The sequence below is a fragment of the Colletotrichum godetiae genome (genome assembly GCF_030913485.1).
Source record: "Colletotrichum godetiae strain CBS 193.32 chromosome Unknown BDP55scaffold_32, whole genome shotgun sequence".
Lineage (NCBI taxonomy): Eukaryota > Fungi > Ascomycota > Sordariomycetes > Glomerellales > Glomerellaceae > Colletotrichum > Colletotrichum godetiae.
The window spans coordinates 124,857-138,269 of record NW_026851280.1 but is presented as its reverse complement, the minus strand read 5'-3'; the positions used below and the strand labels follow the sequence as shown (position 1 = coordinate 138,269).

The 13,413-nt window shown below is 48.4% G+C and overlaps 4 protein-coding genes and 2 non-coding genes across 6 annotated transcripts; 3 read left to right on the top strand and 3 right to left on the bottom strand.

Moving 5' to 3' along the window:
- Positions 1–183: 183 nt before the first annotated feature.
- Positions 184–255, bottom strand: BDP55DRAFT_t229. Its single transcript has one exon. It is a non-coding gene; the product is annotated as a tRNA-Ala (tRNA).
- Positions 256–1,269: 1,014 nt separating this feature from the next.
- BDP55DRAFT_t233 lies at positions 1,270–1,358 on the top strand. The gene has a single exon. It is a non-coding gene; the product is annotated as a tRNA-Gln (tRNA).
- Positions 1,359–2,010: 652 nt separating this feature from the next.
- BDP55DRAFT_730667 (major facilitator superfamily domain-containing protein) lies at positions 2,011–3,940 on the top strand (the record flags this gene model as incomplete). Its single annotated transcript, XM_060579721.1, has 6 exons — positions 2,011–2,220; positions 2,282–2,347; positions 2,405–2,728; positions 2,780–2,885; positions 2,966–3,576; positions 3,641–3,940. 6 exons carry the CDS (start codon positions 2,011–2,013, stop codon positions 3,938–3,940), a joined length of 1,617 nt encoding a protein of 538 aa, XP_060427213.1.
- Positions 3,941–3,954: 14 nt separating this feature from the next.
- BDP55DRAFT_614344 (ribonuclease H-like domain-containing protein) lies at positions 3,955–4,991 on the bottom strand (the record flags this gene model as incomplete). Its single annotated transcript, XM_060571239.1, has 1 exon — positions 3,955–4,991. One exon carries the CDS (start codon positions 4,989–4,991, stop codon positions 4,176–4,178), a length of 816 nt encoding a protein of 271 aa, XP_060427212.1. The 3' UTR covers positions 3,955–4,175.
- Positions 4,992–7,422: 2,431 nt separating this feature from the next.
- On the top strand, positions 7,423–9,708 carry BDP55DRAFT_586486 (uncharacterized protein). Its single transcript, XM_060570876.1, has 2 exons — positions 7,423–7,777; positions 7,874–9,708. Exons 1-2 carry the CDS (start codon positions 7,728–7,730, stop codon positions 9,474–9,476), a joined length of 1,653 nt encoding a protein of 550 aa, XP_060427211.1. The 5' UTR covers positions 7,423–7,727; the 3' UTR covers positions 9,477–9,708.
- A 2,299-nt stretch (positions 9,709–12,007) lies between these two features.
- BDP55DRAFT_705617 (uncharacterized protein) lies at positions 12,008–13,413 on the bottom strand (the record flags this gene model as incomplete). The annotated part of the gene is made up of 8 exons (XM_060578041.1): positions 12,008–12,572; positions 12,629–12,699; positions 12,752–12,902; positions 12,957–12,993; positions 13,041–13,131; positions 13,181–13,217; positions 13,273–13,345; positions 13,399–13,413. 8 exons carry the CDS (start codon positions 13,411–13,413, stop codon positions 12,202–12,204), a joined length of 846 nt encoding a protein of 281 aa, XP_060427210.1. The 3' UTR covers positions 12,008–12,201.

The following is a 13,413-nucleotide window of genomic DNA, read 5'->3' as shown; positions in this document are numbered from 1 at the left end:
GGGAGGGTGATCGACATCCGGCCGATTTACCCCACAGAATGCATTTAACCTTCCGAGTATGACCAGAAATGACCCTACTTCCCGTTGTGCCGTGCTTCCTTTCTCGTTAAAGAGATTCGTTGTCGCACAAAAATGACGGCCAACTAATGGCTATAGCAAAATGGTGGGATTTGCAAAAATGTGTGGACGATCTGGGAATCGAACCCAGGACCTACCGCATGCTAAGCGGTCATTATACCACTAAACCAATCGCCCAGTCATTGTTGAGAATCACCGTGCTGAGCAGCCCTCAGTACTTCTCCACCTGGTCTGCGTTTCTTGCCCCTTGTCTGCCAGCTAGAGACATGGCAAACTATTCTTATCTGCCATAACCACTACAAGAAGTCGCATCACCTCGCCGCTGTCAATTAGTCGCTACACTGGTGTACCTCTTATGTACACTAGACCTTAATTGAGCTTGTGAAAGTGACTCGGGGCCACTGTGCTTCCTAAGGCGCCTACATCGATCATCGTTGTAACAAAGCATCGCCGTAAGCTGAGACGGACGAGGATCGTAATTCTTCTGCTACGTTGCATCAATTCAAGCTCCGTATATTAGTTGCTGCTAAAGCTACCAAGCAGTTAGTACTGGATCAATTGATCTCAATCAATCGGCATTGCGACATTGTCGTAGTTGCACTTGTAATGTGTACTAGGTAAGGCAGTGCAAATTGCATAATTAACAGATTCAATGCACAATCTTATAAGAATGGTATTATTCGCATCTTCACTTCACACCATGAGACATGAAAAGCACGGCTGCATCGCGTGACGAGATTCCCCTTTGAGATTTGATGTTACCCCGGCATTGTGGCGTCGAGCTGAAGATGCTTTGCTCAGCGCCGCCACCGCAGTAATAGTGAGTCCTCAGCTGAACGCCTCACTACTTCAGGAATGCAATGTGGAGAGATATATCTTATTTCTGCATTGCGGCGTTGTGCAGGATTTGCTCCTCATTCTCAACCCAGGTTCTCGGAACTGAACAACTCAATGTCAATACCTTTGATCCAATTGAGTATTATGCCATTCCAATGGGTATTGAACGCTCCGAATACGGAAGAGGATTCCACACTGCGAGCTAAGCCGCCAACTTTGCATCTCAGGTGCTGCTTTAACTCCGAGATCCACTTCACGATGTGTCCACAGTGAGGGCTTCAGCCCCAAACACATTCAACATGAACGTCGCAAACGATTGCCCGTCCCAACGAGAAGCCATTCTCGGGCCTCATTGGTCTATTAGTCTAGTTGGTTAGGACGTCGGATTCTGATCTCCAATTCAGTTCCTTCCGTAAGCCCAGGTTCGAATCCTGGATGGACCTTTATTTTGATGTTCGTGACGATGAAGTGCACTGGGTTAATCTTTTTGCGCTCCATGGATCTCGTGGCATAAAATGAGCATCGAGGTTTGAACAATACGATTATTCATAGTCCAAGACCGGGTCAGGGGTAAAACACGGGGAAGTACGCTTGTGGCTTTTGTTTTGTACCATTCGGGCCGTGGCGTGGGATAGTTCGCGCCAGTTAAGATCGTAGCGCGGCGAAGGTTGTCTGGGAGAGGAGCAATTCCTCTAATGCTCGGCCTGCGCCGTCTTTCCGGGGAACGAGAACATTACGCTAAGCTTCTTCTTTGTACGATGGCTTGACCTCGAGAGCTTCCGAAAGGCCCGAATGGGCAGCTTTACGAAGGGCTCCATAGAGCTGAGATGTATTCAAGTGCCTAGCTCAGCCCTAGATGCTGTTGGGGAAGTTGCGGATTGCGGCCCGTACTACTAATCCACGTCAAAGATGGTAAACATGCTATGACCAATGGGGAACATCAAGCCACGGAAGCCAGTGCTTTGGTGGTATAAGGAGTCTGGGGTGCTCAGGTGGCAGATTGATCTCGGTGATACAAGTCTTGGCTAGATCTTCTTCGACAGCGATCCTATTCTAATTTTCAATGGTCCTTTTCTGTTTTTCGCTGCTTTTGCCATGAATCCTCAACAGGATCTTAATGAGGATGCCGAACGAATTCTTGGACCAGCTCTCTTCTCTTTCAACTCATTGACGACCTTGTGCGAAAATGAAGCCAACTTCAACCATAGCAGCGATGCCAAGGCCACGCCAACTCTGGAATCGCCCTCAACATCGGAATCTGGACTGAATGAAGGCTGCGATGGAAGCATTTCTGTACATCCCACTGTAAGCCTTTGTGGAGTATCTGACAGTGATCACATCAACTGACAGTGATTGCTTGTTTTAGGTGACATGGGATGGACCGGAAGACCCAGAAAACCCCAAGAACTGGAATCGAAGACAGAAATGGACTGTGAGTATTGTCCTGGAAGATTGCAAGACATTGAGCATTAGCTAATTGCAATCATAGACATCTTTGATCATATCTTCGTTTGCGTTCCTATCTCCCCTGTCCTCATCGATAGCTGCCCCAGCTTTAGGACCGATCGGCCACGACCTACACATCACCAACGACGTTGAACGTCAATTGGTGCTTTCAATATTCCTCCTCACGTACGCGCTAGGGCCTTTCGTATTATCACCTTGCTCGGAGATATGGGGCCGAACACCAATTGTACGGGTTGGGAACTTGATCTTTATCATCTCTACTGCCCTTTGCGGGTTTGCAGCTTCCAAGGGGCAGATCCTGGCTTTTCGCTTCCTTGCTGGAATAGGCGGAAGCGCGACTATAGGCGTATTTATATCTGATTCTGAATGGGTTAAACTATGCTGACATCTTTACTAGATGGGCAGTGGCGTACTAGCTGACTGCTGGAAGCCCGAGGAGCGAGGCAAAGGCATTGCGTTCATGCAATTTGCTCCCGTCTTGGGTCTCGCACTCGGCCCCATTGGTACGTTGATAACCCAAGATTCACCAAATCACTTCCTACAATGGCATCGAGTGCAGTTCTAATGATCTTCGGATGTGTAGCGGGGGGGTACATCTCTCAATATGCTAGCTGGCGCTGGACCTTTTGGACCGTGGTCATCTTGAACTTCACGGTGCAAATCGTCGCCTTTATTTTCCTCAGGGAGACATACGCGCCACGAATCTTGTACCTGAAGGCTAAGCGACTGCGCAAGCTCTATAACGATGCATCTTTCCAGACGGAGTGGGAAAAGCAAGATCGCACACTTGCCGTCGTCCTCAGGACCAGTCTATCTCGACCATGGATCATGCTGGCAACTCAGCCCATCATCCAAAGTCTAGCTCTGTACCAAGCATTCAACTTTGGGCTTCTCTATCTCATTATTTCTAGCTTTCCGAGGTTATGGGAGCATTACTACGGAATGCACAAGGGGCAAGCGAGTCTGAACTACATCTCTATTGCCCTCGGCGCGTTGATTGGTGTTTTGATCACCGCTCCAACAATGGATCTGATTTATCAAAGACTGAAACGAAGAAGCGGCATTAAAAAAGATGAGAAGGGAGTTCCAGAGTTTCGAATACCCTTAATGGTTCCAGCCTCTCTTCTTACCCCCTGTGGGATAATCCTCTTCGCTTGGACTGCGCAAAACAAGATGCATTTCATGCTTCCCAACGTAAGAAGTCCTCCCCGATCGCTGAAACCATTCAATTTGCATAACTAACATTGATCATCTGTAGATGGGCATAGCCATCACTATTGGCAGCAGCATGGTCTCATACCAATGCATCTCGGCTTACATTGCCGACTGCTATTCTCTTCATACTGCCTCGGCCTCGGCGGCCTGTTGCTTCATGAGATCCATGTTTGCTTTCGCATTTCCACTTTTTGTCCCCGCCTTGTTCAAAAATCTTGGCTATGGCCTGGGTGGGAGTTTGCTGGCAATCATTGCAGCGGTCATTGGTGTGCCAGCGCCGTTGTTGCTCTGGAGATATGGAGCAAAGCTACGGGCTCTCAGTAGATTTGGTGTTGCTGAATAGAACAGTACTCCTTCATTCCGAGTCTCGAGACTCACTAGTTCTGCGCCATGCTATAACTGGCTGGTGTAAGATACCTAACTAAAAGATAGACGTCTCTAGCACAAAGTCTGCAATCCCATTGCCTCAAGTATGATACCGATATACATGCAATGCAGAAGGAGAACCCGTCGACAACTGCCAAACAAAGCTCTTTTTCTATCAGCGAATCCCGCAATCAACCCCCCTCAAATTGATGCTACGTGTAACGAGTGATTAGCGTTGGCACAGGTTGGATATTGGCGGCGGTACCTGAATTCCTCACAACCCAATCAACAGGTGGCTCCGTCATATGCCTGCCCTGGCCGTTGTAATCAAATGCCTTGGATCGCAGTATCCTACTCTTTGTTTCCTTCTCCACGGCATGCTTCCAATCCTCTCCTATCCTTTGATCATACACTGCCCAGAGACGAGGAAGGTATTGAACATCCTGGATGCAGTATCGAAGGATTTCCGGAGACAAGGGCCGCTGGTTAAAGACCGCATAACTTCCGCCCGATTGCGGATCGAACAGGTTGTGTCCTATCGTCTTGACGGCTCTCCAACTCAAAATTTCCTCCGGCGTTAGCGGGGCATCCCTCTCTATGCATCTTGCCAACCCGCTGAGGAATCCTGCCTTGTTGTAACGTGAGGCGAACTCCATGAGCTGGATATCTTGAATCCCGGCCAGACTGATTCCAAAGTGGTGGAACAGAGCGTCCGAGTCGTTTCTAACATCGAAGAACACCTTCTTTACGTTGGGATTTTCCAATAACCATTTGATCGTCTTGCTTGTCGTCTTGCCCGGGGTAGAGAAAGCCTTTTCGCCGAGACTGTGAATATCGAGGAGGTAGGTGCGTTGTTTTGGAGCCACAAAAAGCTGGAGGATTGAAATGGTGCCATGCCTACTGAGGTTATCGCCTTCGAGGTCAACGTAATGCGATGGGATTGCGTCATTGGGTAGTTCGCTGAGATAATCAAGCAAGGTAGAAATGCCTTCTGTTGTATTGACGAGATCATATGCGAGAGGTGTCATTGGACTACTATGAGTAGTCGATACAGAGCTGAGGCTTGAGCCGGCTGGCTTGTTCTCAGTCAACACTGCCGCTGACATCTTGTAGTGATACTGATGTCTTGAACTTTGATCCAGGCAGCTTGCATTTACGGGGACTTTCTTGGAAGTTGAAGCCGAACCCAGTTTTGCTGCCAGCTCCCTTGTGACTTAGCGCCTCGTCCGCTTTTATGACAATTTTCTTAATGGTAGACGTCACTACCAAGACTAGGTAATTTGAAATTTCCAAATGCGTCAAACCTCAACCTGTGCGCGGATACTAAATTGGCTTAGTTCTTAACAACCGTTGCCAGTTTGGGCCCGCCCCTACCCTCTGTTAATACGTGTCTTAGTTCTACCGGAGATGTCTGAGAGATATAATACGATAGAAACTTACCGTCACCTCTCTGAACTTTCTTCTACTCTAGCAACACTTTTAGCATGTTGATTGAACGGCATGGATTCAAGTCGAATTCCATTGAATGAGATAAGAATTAGGAGGAGTAAGGTTAAAATACAGGTATCCTCTTAGAATGCGTATCAAGAATGAAAACCAGGACTCACTGCTTCTCTGTTATCTCTCTCAAGGAGTGTTGATTTCTACTACCTTAGAAGACTTTGCTGTTGATACTAAGGTAGCTCGTAGTGCTCGGGGCGCAAACTTGAGAGTAAGACGAGCGCTCAAATCTAGGCTCTATGTAAAAAGCTCTCAGTCTCAGGAATTTATTGCCAAGCTGCATCTGGAAAATCTTCTTCTGGTTGCATAAGTACGGAAAGCACATCGCAAAATGCGATCTGGTTGGCAGGTCCGGATCCAACGGGTGTGACGTGAAGATGTGTCTCAGCAACCATTACCAATCATCGGGGGTTGAGATATCACTACCCCGCCTGGAAGATGCGTGTCAGACAAATGCCTGCTGCCGGATTCAGAATTACCGAAGGCTGCATGATACATGAATACAGCTCGATAATTCTTCATCCTCCAAATAGAAGTAGCAATTCTGCTCCAATCGCAGCTCATCGACATAATGTCCAACAACAAGGTGGCTGGGGCTGGGGTTGGCAGCCCACCAGAGTTTACCCTTCACATTTTCCCCTTTTCGTTGTACTCCATTATTACTAGACTCACATATTTACTTGGGCACAGTGGCCTGAAGGAGGAAAAGTTGAGGGTGCAACTCAAGTTGGTTAATCTACATCGCAATGAGAACCTCTCTTCGGATTATCTCCTAACGATCAACCCCAAAGGCCAAGTAAGGACTCCGTCACTTTGTTAGTCTGATCCACAATGGTCATTCTCTTCAAGGTCCAGCGGAAATATGTGTTCTCACAAAATTCACTCAATAAAGGTTCCATCTCTGACGGGGAAAGGTTTGGCAAACTCGCTGAACAGTTCCTTGGAAATTTCGTATTGGTTTTGCGAACAATATCTTCATCTCTTGCCATGGGAACATGGAACACAGATCAAATCACATCTGGCCAAGATCTACAGCATCAGCTGCCGAGAAACTTGGTTCAGCCAGTGAAATCCCTGAAGACTACCGGAGAGCGTTGGGGTTCAAAGCCGATTTGTAAGTTGTCGCAATCGAGGTGGGGGACTTGAATGTATCTTGTTGAAGTTGACGGATAGTGCAGCCATAGAAAATACATGGAAAGTGCCCTAGAAGATGATCGAGTACTCTTAGCAGAGATTCGGACAAAAGAGGCTCTTGGCGAGATTAGCGACACTTATCATGAAGGTGATGAATCGCTTTTTGGCCAAGCTGTTGGTCCGACCATCTAAGACGCTCACTTGATTCCACTAATTACCCGTCTTGAAGATTGCAGAAGACAAGATTTGGTACCCGGCATCTTGGTGGCGTACGCGGGTCGTATCAGATCTACGGATACATGGAGAGAAGCAACGCATCGGAGACCAAGTATGTGGGATGTTTCCATGGGTCATGTAGCTGATATGGAGCTATAGAGATTTCGGGAATAGATTTCGCATCCTTCATTCAATTGGATCGAATTGTTGCCTCCCGATTTCGCAGAGACCGTCGTACAACAATTCACATTTCCCCTCAGACATCAAGACATCAATCCCCTCCAACCGGAACAAAATCCAGACCATCGTATCTGTATCCACTTAATAAGCCAGGAACAAATCTGCAGGTTCCCAGCATAAGATCCAATCGATCAGCACCATGACCTTCCCGATGAGGTTTAGCAAGCTACGGGTACACCCGTCATTAATTGCTTCAACGATCAAGCCGTCACACCAAGACATTTTTCTTTCTAAACCGTTGCCTAAACGTTTGCAGCTTGTTTATGAAAACCGTTAGTCCCAAAATGGGCTAGATAAACAGCTACACCGTGTCCAAAGCGGAGCTCTCAATCCTACCCCATGCTGACGACAGGGTTTCTTTGGGAATCTCACCATCACATTGGTGGGTTCGGTTTCACCCTGGCGTTTTCCACAATTTCTCTTCCGAGGTTGGTGGGCACAGATATTATCTCGGGCTGTCTCCGCTCGCATTCCTGCACCTCGCCCTCGGACTCCCAAAGTTCTTTCTCATCAGGCTACCCGTTCACCGCGAGCGTCCACGGTCATTTGCCCCTGACCGGCACGCGCACCACGTCAGTGGCTGGTTCGGACTCGAGACTAACAGACTGACAACAAGGCTGACTCGAGCCTTTACGGATATTCGTACCGCTTGTCTTGTCGTTTTTAGCGGAACTATGGCTCGGAAAGGCAGCCGAAAGGTGAGGACTGGATGTTTGACCTGCAAGTAAGTTCCATCTATTGCCGTCCGATTGGATCGCGGGAGGCGAACCCGAGAGTAAGGTTTTCAAGATGAGTTGGCGCGTCGTCTAACGCTCGCTAGAGTACGTAAGATCAAGTGCGATGAGAGCAGACCATCCTGCAAGCGCTGTACCGCGACTGGCCGCAAATGCGACGGCTATCCACACGTCGCCGACTTGACAGATGTCTCATCCAGTTCCCCGGGTTCGGGTCCGTCAGTGGTCCTGATGGTTCAGCCAAGTCGCGTCTCTCCAGGAGTCAGTTCCCCAAGCGACAACCGCGCTCTGCAGTACTTTGCCGAAGCCGTGGGCCCGCTCCTCTCTGGGGCCGTTGATCCGTACTTCTGGACGCACATAGTCATGCAGTTCAGCACGTTTGAGCCGGCGGTAACGCACTCGATTCTAGCTATTAGCGACCTCTATGAGCAGTTCCACACCGGAACCGACGAGATCGTTGCCCCGCGGGACTACAGTTTTGCCGCGCGGCACTATAATGCGGCGATGCGAGAGCTGATAGGCATGAAGACGCAGGACAAGCACCCCACGGTTCTTCTTGTCTGTCTCCTGTTCATCTGCATTGAGTTCCTGCAGTCTGGGCGCGAAGCCGCTATTAAGCACTGCAAGCATGGGGTCGCGCTCCTTCGAAATACCCACAGCGAGTTCCCCTGGACGAGAGAGCACCTTCTCCCACTTTTCCGACGCCTCACAGAGTACTCATTCTTCTTCAGCGGCGAAAAGGCCGACTTTCCGGACTTGAGTGGACTGGAACATCCTGTGCCCCCCAGCTTTTCCTCGTTCCAAGATGCCCAGTTGATGATTGACGACCTCTACTGCCAAACCCTCCAGCTCATGAAGCAAGGATATCCTTTTCGTTCCCTGTCGCCAACAGGAAATGGCGTTCCTCCGAAATTACTAGCGCGGCAAGAATACATCAATAGTATGCTCGATCGGTGGAGTATTCTCTTTACCCAGTTGAATAACCAGAGCAAATACTCATCCTCCCCGCCAACTGAGGCATACGAGACAAAACCGGACTACGTACCGAATATGCTGCGTGGCTTCCTGTCCACTCGATATGAGTGCTGCCGTATCTGGCTGAACATGGCATTTACCAACAACTTGACTGGCTACGATAAGTACGTGTCAAACTACAGCCGACTAGCGAAAAACCTCGCCGAAATGGTTGTCCAAATATCAGAACACTCGAAAATGGAAGGCGTCTACGCCAAAACGTCGAAGTTCATGTTTGAAACAGGGTACACTCCGATGTTGTTCTTCTTCACGACGACATGTCGTCAGCTGGAGACGCGGCTGGAATTACTCCGGCTGATGCCCATTCTCGGACTCCCACGAGAGAATCTGTGGGAGATGGCGACGTTAGTTGCCGTGGCGCGGAGGGTCATTGAGCTGGAACATGGCATTTCTCTCGACCTTGCAGGGCGGCCTACGGTCCCGGTCTCACCCACGGCGCCTTTGCCGCCAAACGAAAAGAGGGTGGCGGATATTTGGACGGAGCCCAAGACGGAAGAAAAGAATATGAACGGGCACATTGTGCGTGGGAGAGTGGTTGGGTTTTTCAGACGTGACAAGCCTGATGGTGGCACGTCTCTCCACACAGAGTTCGTGGAAGTAAGGAATGTGAAGGAGGAGTTAGGAGAGGGGATTGCAACGGTGGTAGTTCCATAGTATATGGTCTTTACGGTGCACCCAAAAGGGATGGTCACCAGCCAGTTAACACCAAAGTGTTTTGGGGCGACATGGATCTTCGGGATTCCGGCTGTCGCTTTTTCTTTCGTGTCAATCCAATAACATCAAGATCCTGCGACATTGTAGAAGCAGTTTTACCGCCACTGTTGTTGGTCTTTTGCATCTATCGAGGTTTTACTGAAAGGATTCAAAATTCTTCAACCGATATGGGCTTGTGACAGTGGAACCCACATTGACCAGGGGTATAAGAGCCCGATTACCCGTAGATAAATGTTGATCTGGTAGTTTTTTTTTTTGATTCTATGAGGCCCGCTTAGTGCTTCTCGTGGAAATCAAAGAACGTCCATGTGTGGTTTTCAATCATTTGTCGATGACGATATTCTCCAAGTGATCTTTGCATACCTTCTCGCGCATGTTCTCAATCAACGGGTTCAGAACGTATCTAAATGAAATCTAAGAAGACGCCGCCACAAATACTGGTCTGAATCACAGTGGCCATGTGTAGAATAAGCCAGATACCCTTGTCCTCTTTTTTTCTTCGTTGCAAATCTTCCAGCCCCTTTTTGCTGACGGCAGCATCGACCCCATCTTCGCGCATGATCAACCCCAGAGGCCTGCCAATTAACACAGACTACTCTGATCTGAGGCCGCGATGACAACTAATCATAGTATATCGGAATTGACTTGGGGGGCAGTTATGCATATCAATGTGTTGAAAAGCTGCCCCACGACAAGATTATCACAGGAGTCGACATGAAAGCCCATGTTCGAACGCTCTATGGCATTGATGCTCCTATGTGCTAGATGCCAAGATTAAGAGACACACATGCACTGCTACTTCCCTGCCTGATCTATGTGCCTCAAGAGGCCCGAGGAGGTGCAAACGCAGCCAAGCCATTTGCTGACTCGGGACACTGTGATTCTTAGAAAGACGACATAGATGTATCCCTGGAGTCCCAGTTCAATCGCCGAAAATCATAGATGGAAAGGAGTACAACTTCTACTATTCGATCTTTTCATCACCTTGAGTATTTCTGTTCAAGTCGATCCACATAATGGTAATTTTATATCTGTATTCGGTCACCATTGTGTTTCCTAATACGTCTAATGCCTTTGCCTCAGTAGTCAACTAGCAAACCCTGTCTTCTTCATGACATGTCGTCTGAGAATCTCAGCCTAAGTCCCCGAAAATAATGCAAAAACTTGGGGTACCCCAGATGTTTCCCCCGATGCCACGCGAGTTACTCGAAACCACGTGGAGATACATCGGAACTCATGTGGACCTTTTCCCCGTCAGCGTTTGATTGTCAGCACCACGCGCTTCAAAGCAGCTTCCACTTGCACAGATGCGAGTTTGATCGCAGTATCGAGAGGAGCCCACGTGGGACACTCTTCGAGACAGGTAAACTGGGCTGAATGAACCTTTTGCATCATTATGTCGCAAAGATAGTACGGACAGATGCCTCTCGGATATAAAAACATGAAATCCGCAAGTCATCCTTTGCTGATAACTTGTCTTGGGTCCATCATTCCTCTTTCAATTAGCCTTTTGGGAATCTTAGCAAATCGAACCACAACAGAGCCCATGAAACTTGACGTAAGATCCGAATAAACTCTAAGCGTAGTATTTCCACCTATCGGCTGTCCAAAATGCAACTCATCAGGACCCTGCTTGCGGTTGTCTCGCTCCTCGCCATGGCTGGTCCGTCACTCCTACGTTGCTGAAAACTATTCTTTTAATGCATCATCCTAACTTGTTGCAGAGGCCCAGAAAACATGCAAATTCGGCACTTGTCAGGGAAAATTGGGTGCGTGCTGTGACAGCTCCGGCGCATGTGAGATCTTGAGGAACGAGTGTCCGTAAGGGGATAATTCAAGCTGAACTTTGTGGGGGACGATTCATGAATTTTCTCGAGTCGCGGCGAACAAGTTGATGGGGAGTAAACATCGCATCACTGACCTAGGTGCAAGCTCAACTTAGAAGCACAAATTCAAACGGGTAGGCCAATGAAGATGCGGAGCAGACTGTAGCCATTTGTGTCGGACCCACGATCCGTCTGATGGGAGATGCCAGTAGAAGTGGTGCAAAACGAAATAGAGTTATTGAAATCTCCATTCCCGTCTTGGCTCCGACTGGGACACACCGTTCGTCATCATGATGCCGACCTCCATCTTCGGGCTTGCCCCACAAGCCAGCCTACAATACTTGAGATAAACTATTTCTACCTTCAACGGTGTCCCTTTCCGTCTCTTGGAATTCGTTCGCGTAAGGCTTGATTCCAGATCACATCCTCAGAACTACATACATGCTCCAGGTACCGTCGTTTTTACGTCCCCGGCGGTTGACTAGCTGGAGGCGGTCTCACACATCTTGCGAGAAAGCAAGGGCTGCTGGTATTAGCGTCTGCGAGTCGCTGTCAGAGACTCCCACATTGTGTCTTCTTCGCACTGTATTTCAACGTCCCAAATTGTAAAGCATCTCGATTTTGTGAGATCATCATTAGAATTTCGTCCGTATAGTACTCCGACGTACCAGAGTCGCGCCTCAAGTGTACCCGTAATATCATGTTGCGGTGGCACCGATTCCCCATCCCACATCCGTAACAAACTCCTCTCTATCCCATCGCCAATAATCTGTAGTTGAGACCTAAAGAACATAAACTTTTCGTAAATTTCGTCATGACCCGAGCACCCATCTCGCTGCTCATTTCTGGGCTCCTCGTAATTCAGCAGCGCTTATTTCAATGTCGTCCTCATCGTCCGAGTGCCTCGCTTCCCTTTCGAAAGTCTGATCTGCCTCGGCATCATCGTCGTCTCGAATATGGCGCTCGTCCAGTTCTGTATCACCATCGTCAAGCACCTCCGCTGATTCAAGGCCAATAGTTGTCGGTGTTTTTGATCGCCTTTGCTCCCACGTCTTTCTCGTGCTCGTGCTGTTGCCGTCGGGATCCAGCGGGATAGTAACGGCGTCGTCCCTCAGTGTGGATATACCGCGAGACGGTCGGGTTAAGGTTCGTAATGTTGACTCCTGGCCAGGCGATGTAATCCAGTTGATCACCAGGGCCGAGAAGAAGACTAAGAGGTCTCAGTAAAATTCACATACTTATGTGACGCTGTGCGCGAATACTAACTATCGGTATTGCAGCATAGCAAGCACAGCCATGCTACCTCCCCGTTCAAAGCCATGAGAACACTCAGGTTTCTGTACTTCTGATCAGCGCCACCTTTTCTTCAGAAAGTGAAAAGATACGTACGTTACGCTACTAACTAGGGTGCAACAAGACCCGATAAAAGTGCGTATCACGAGTCTTCTAAGCCGAACATTGGGTGGAGCTCTGGGAATACGACGATTCCGCCAGTCCAACGTCCATGGCTTCCAGAAGTTGTACTTTACAGAGTGCAGACCTGGAGCCCATCAGTGACCATATCACGGAAGCATGTTTGTGCTTAGAAACTTACTCAGTAAAGGAAGTAAAAACAAAATCGTGAGATAAACCTGTGCCAAGTTAGATCATATTCCCTGTCAATCAAGATCATACTTACGTTCACAGCTGCGTCAAATGAGATGAGGGGTAGCAACACAGGCTGTTCCATCCCAATAATGCAAATACCACCCTCGAAATGAGTGATTCGGCTACGGAGAATGTTAGAGGGATGAAATGCATGAAAATATCCCCACGTACAAGATAAAGTTCATAATAACAACCAGGACAAACACGCCTAGCCCAGAGGTCAGTTTATCAAGACTACATGTAGCTTGAGCTTGGAAACGTACCCAACATGCCGAATGAGTTGAAGACATAGAGTTTCGACTTTAAGCGTCTTTTCCTCGTTTGTCTAATGATGTGCTAGACGTTGATATGAGCCACATGAATCGAGACTGTTGCACGGATTGACTTACTGCCCTATCAACCAT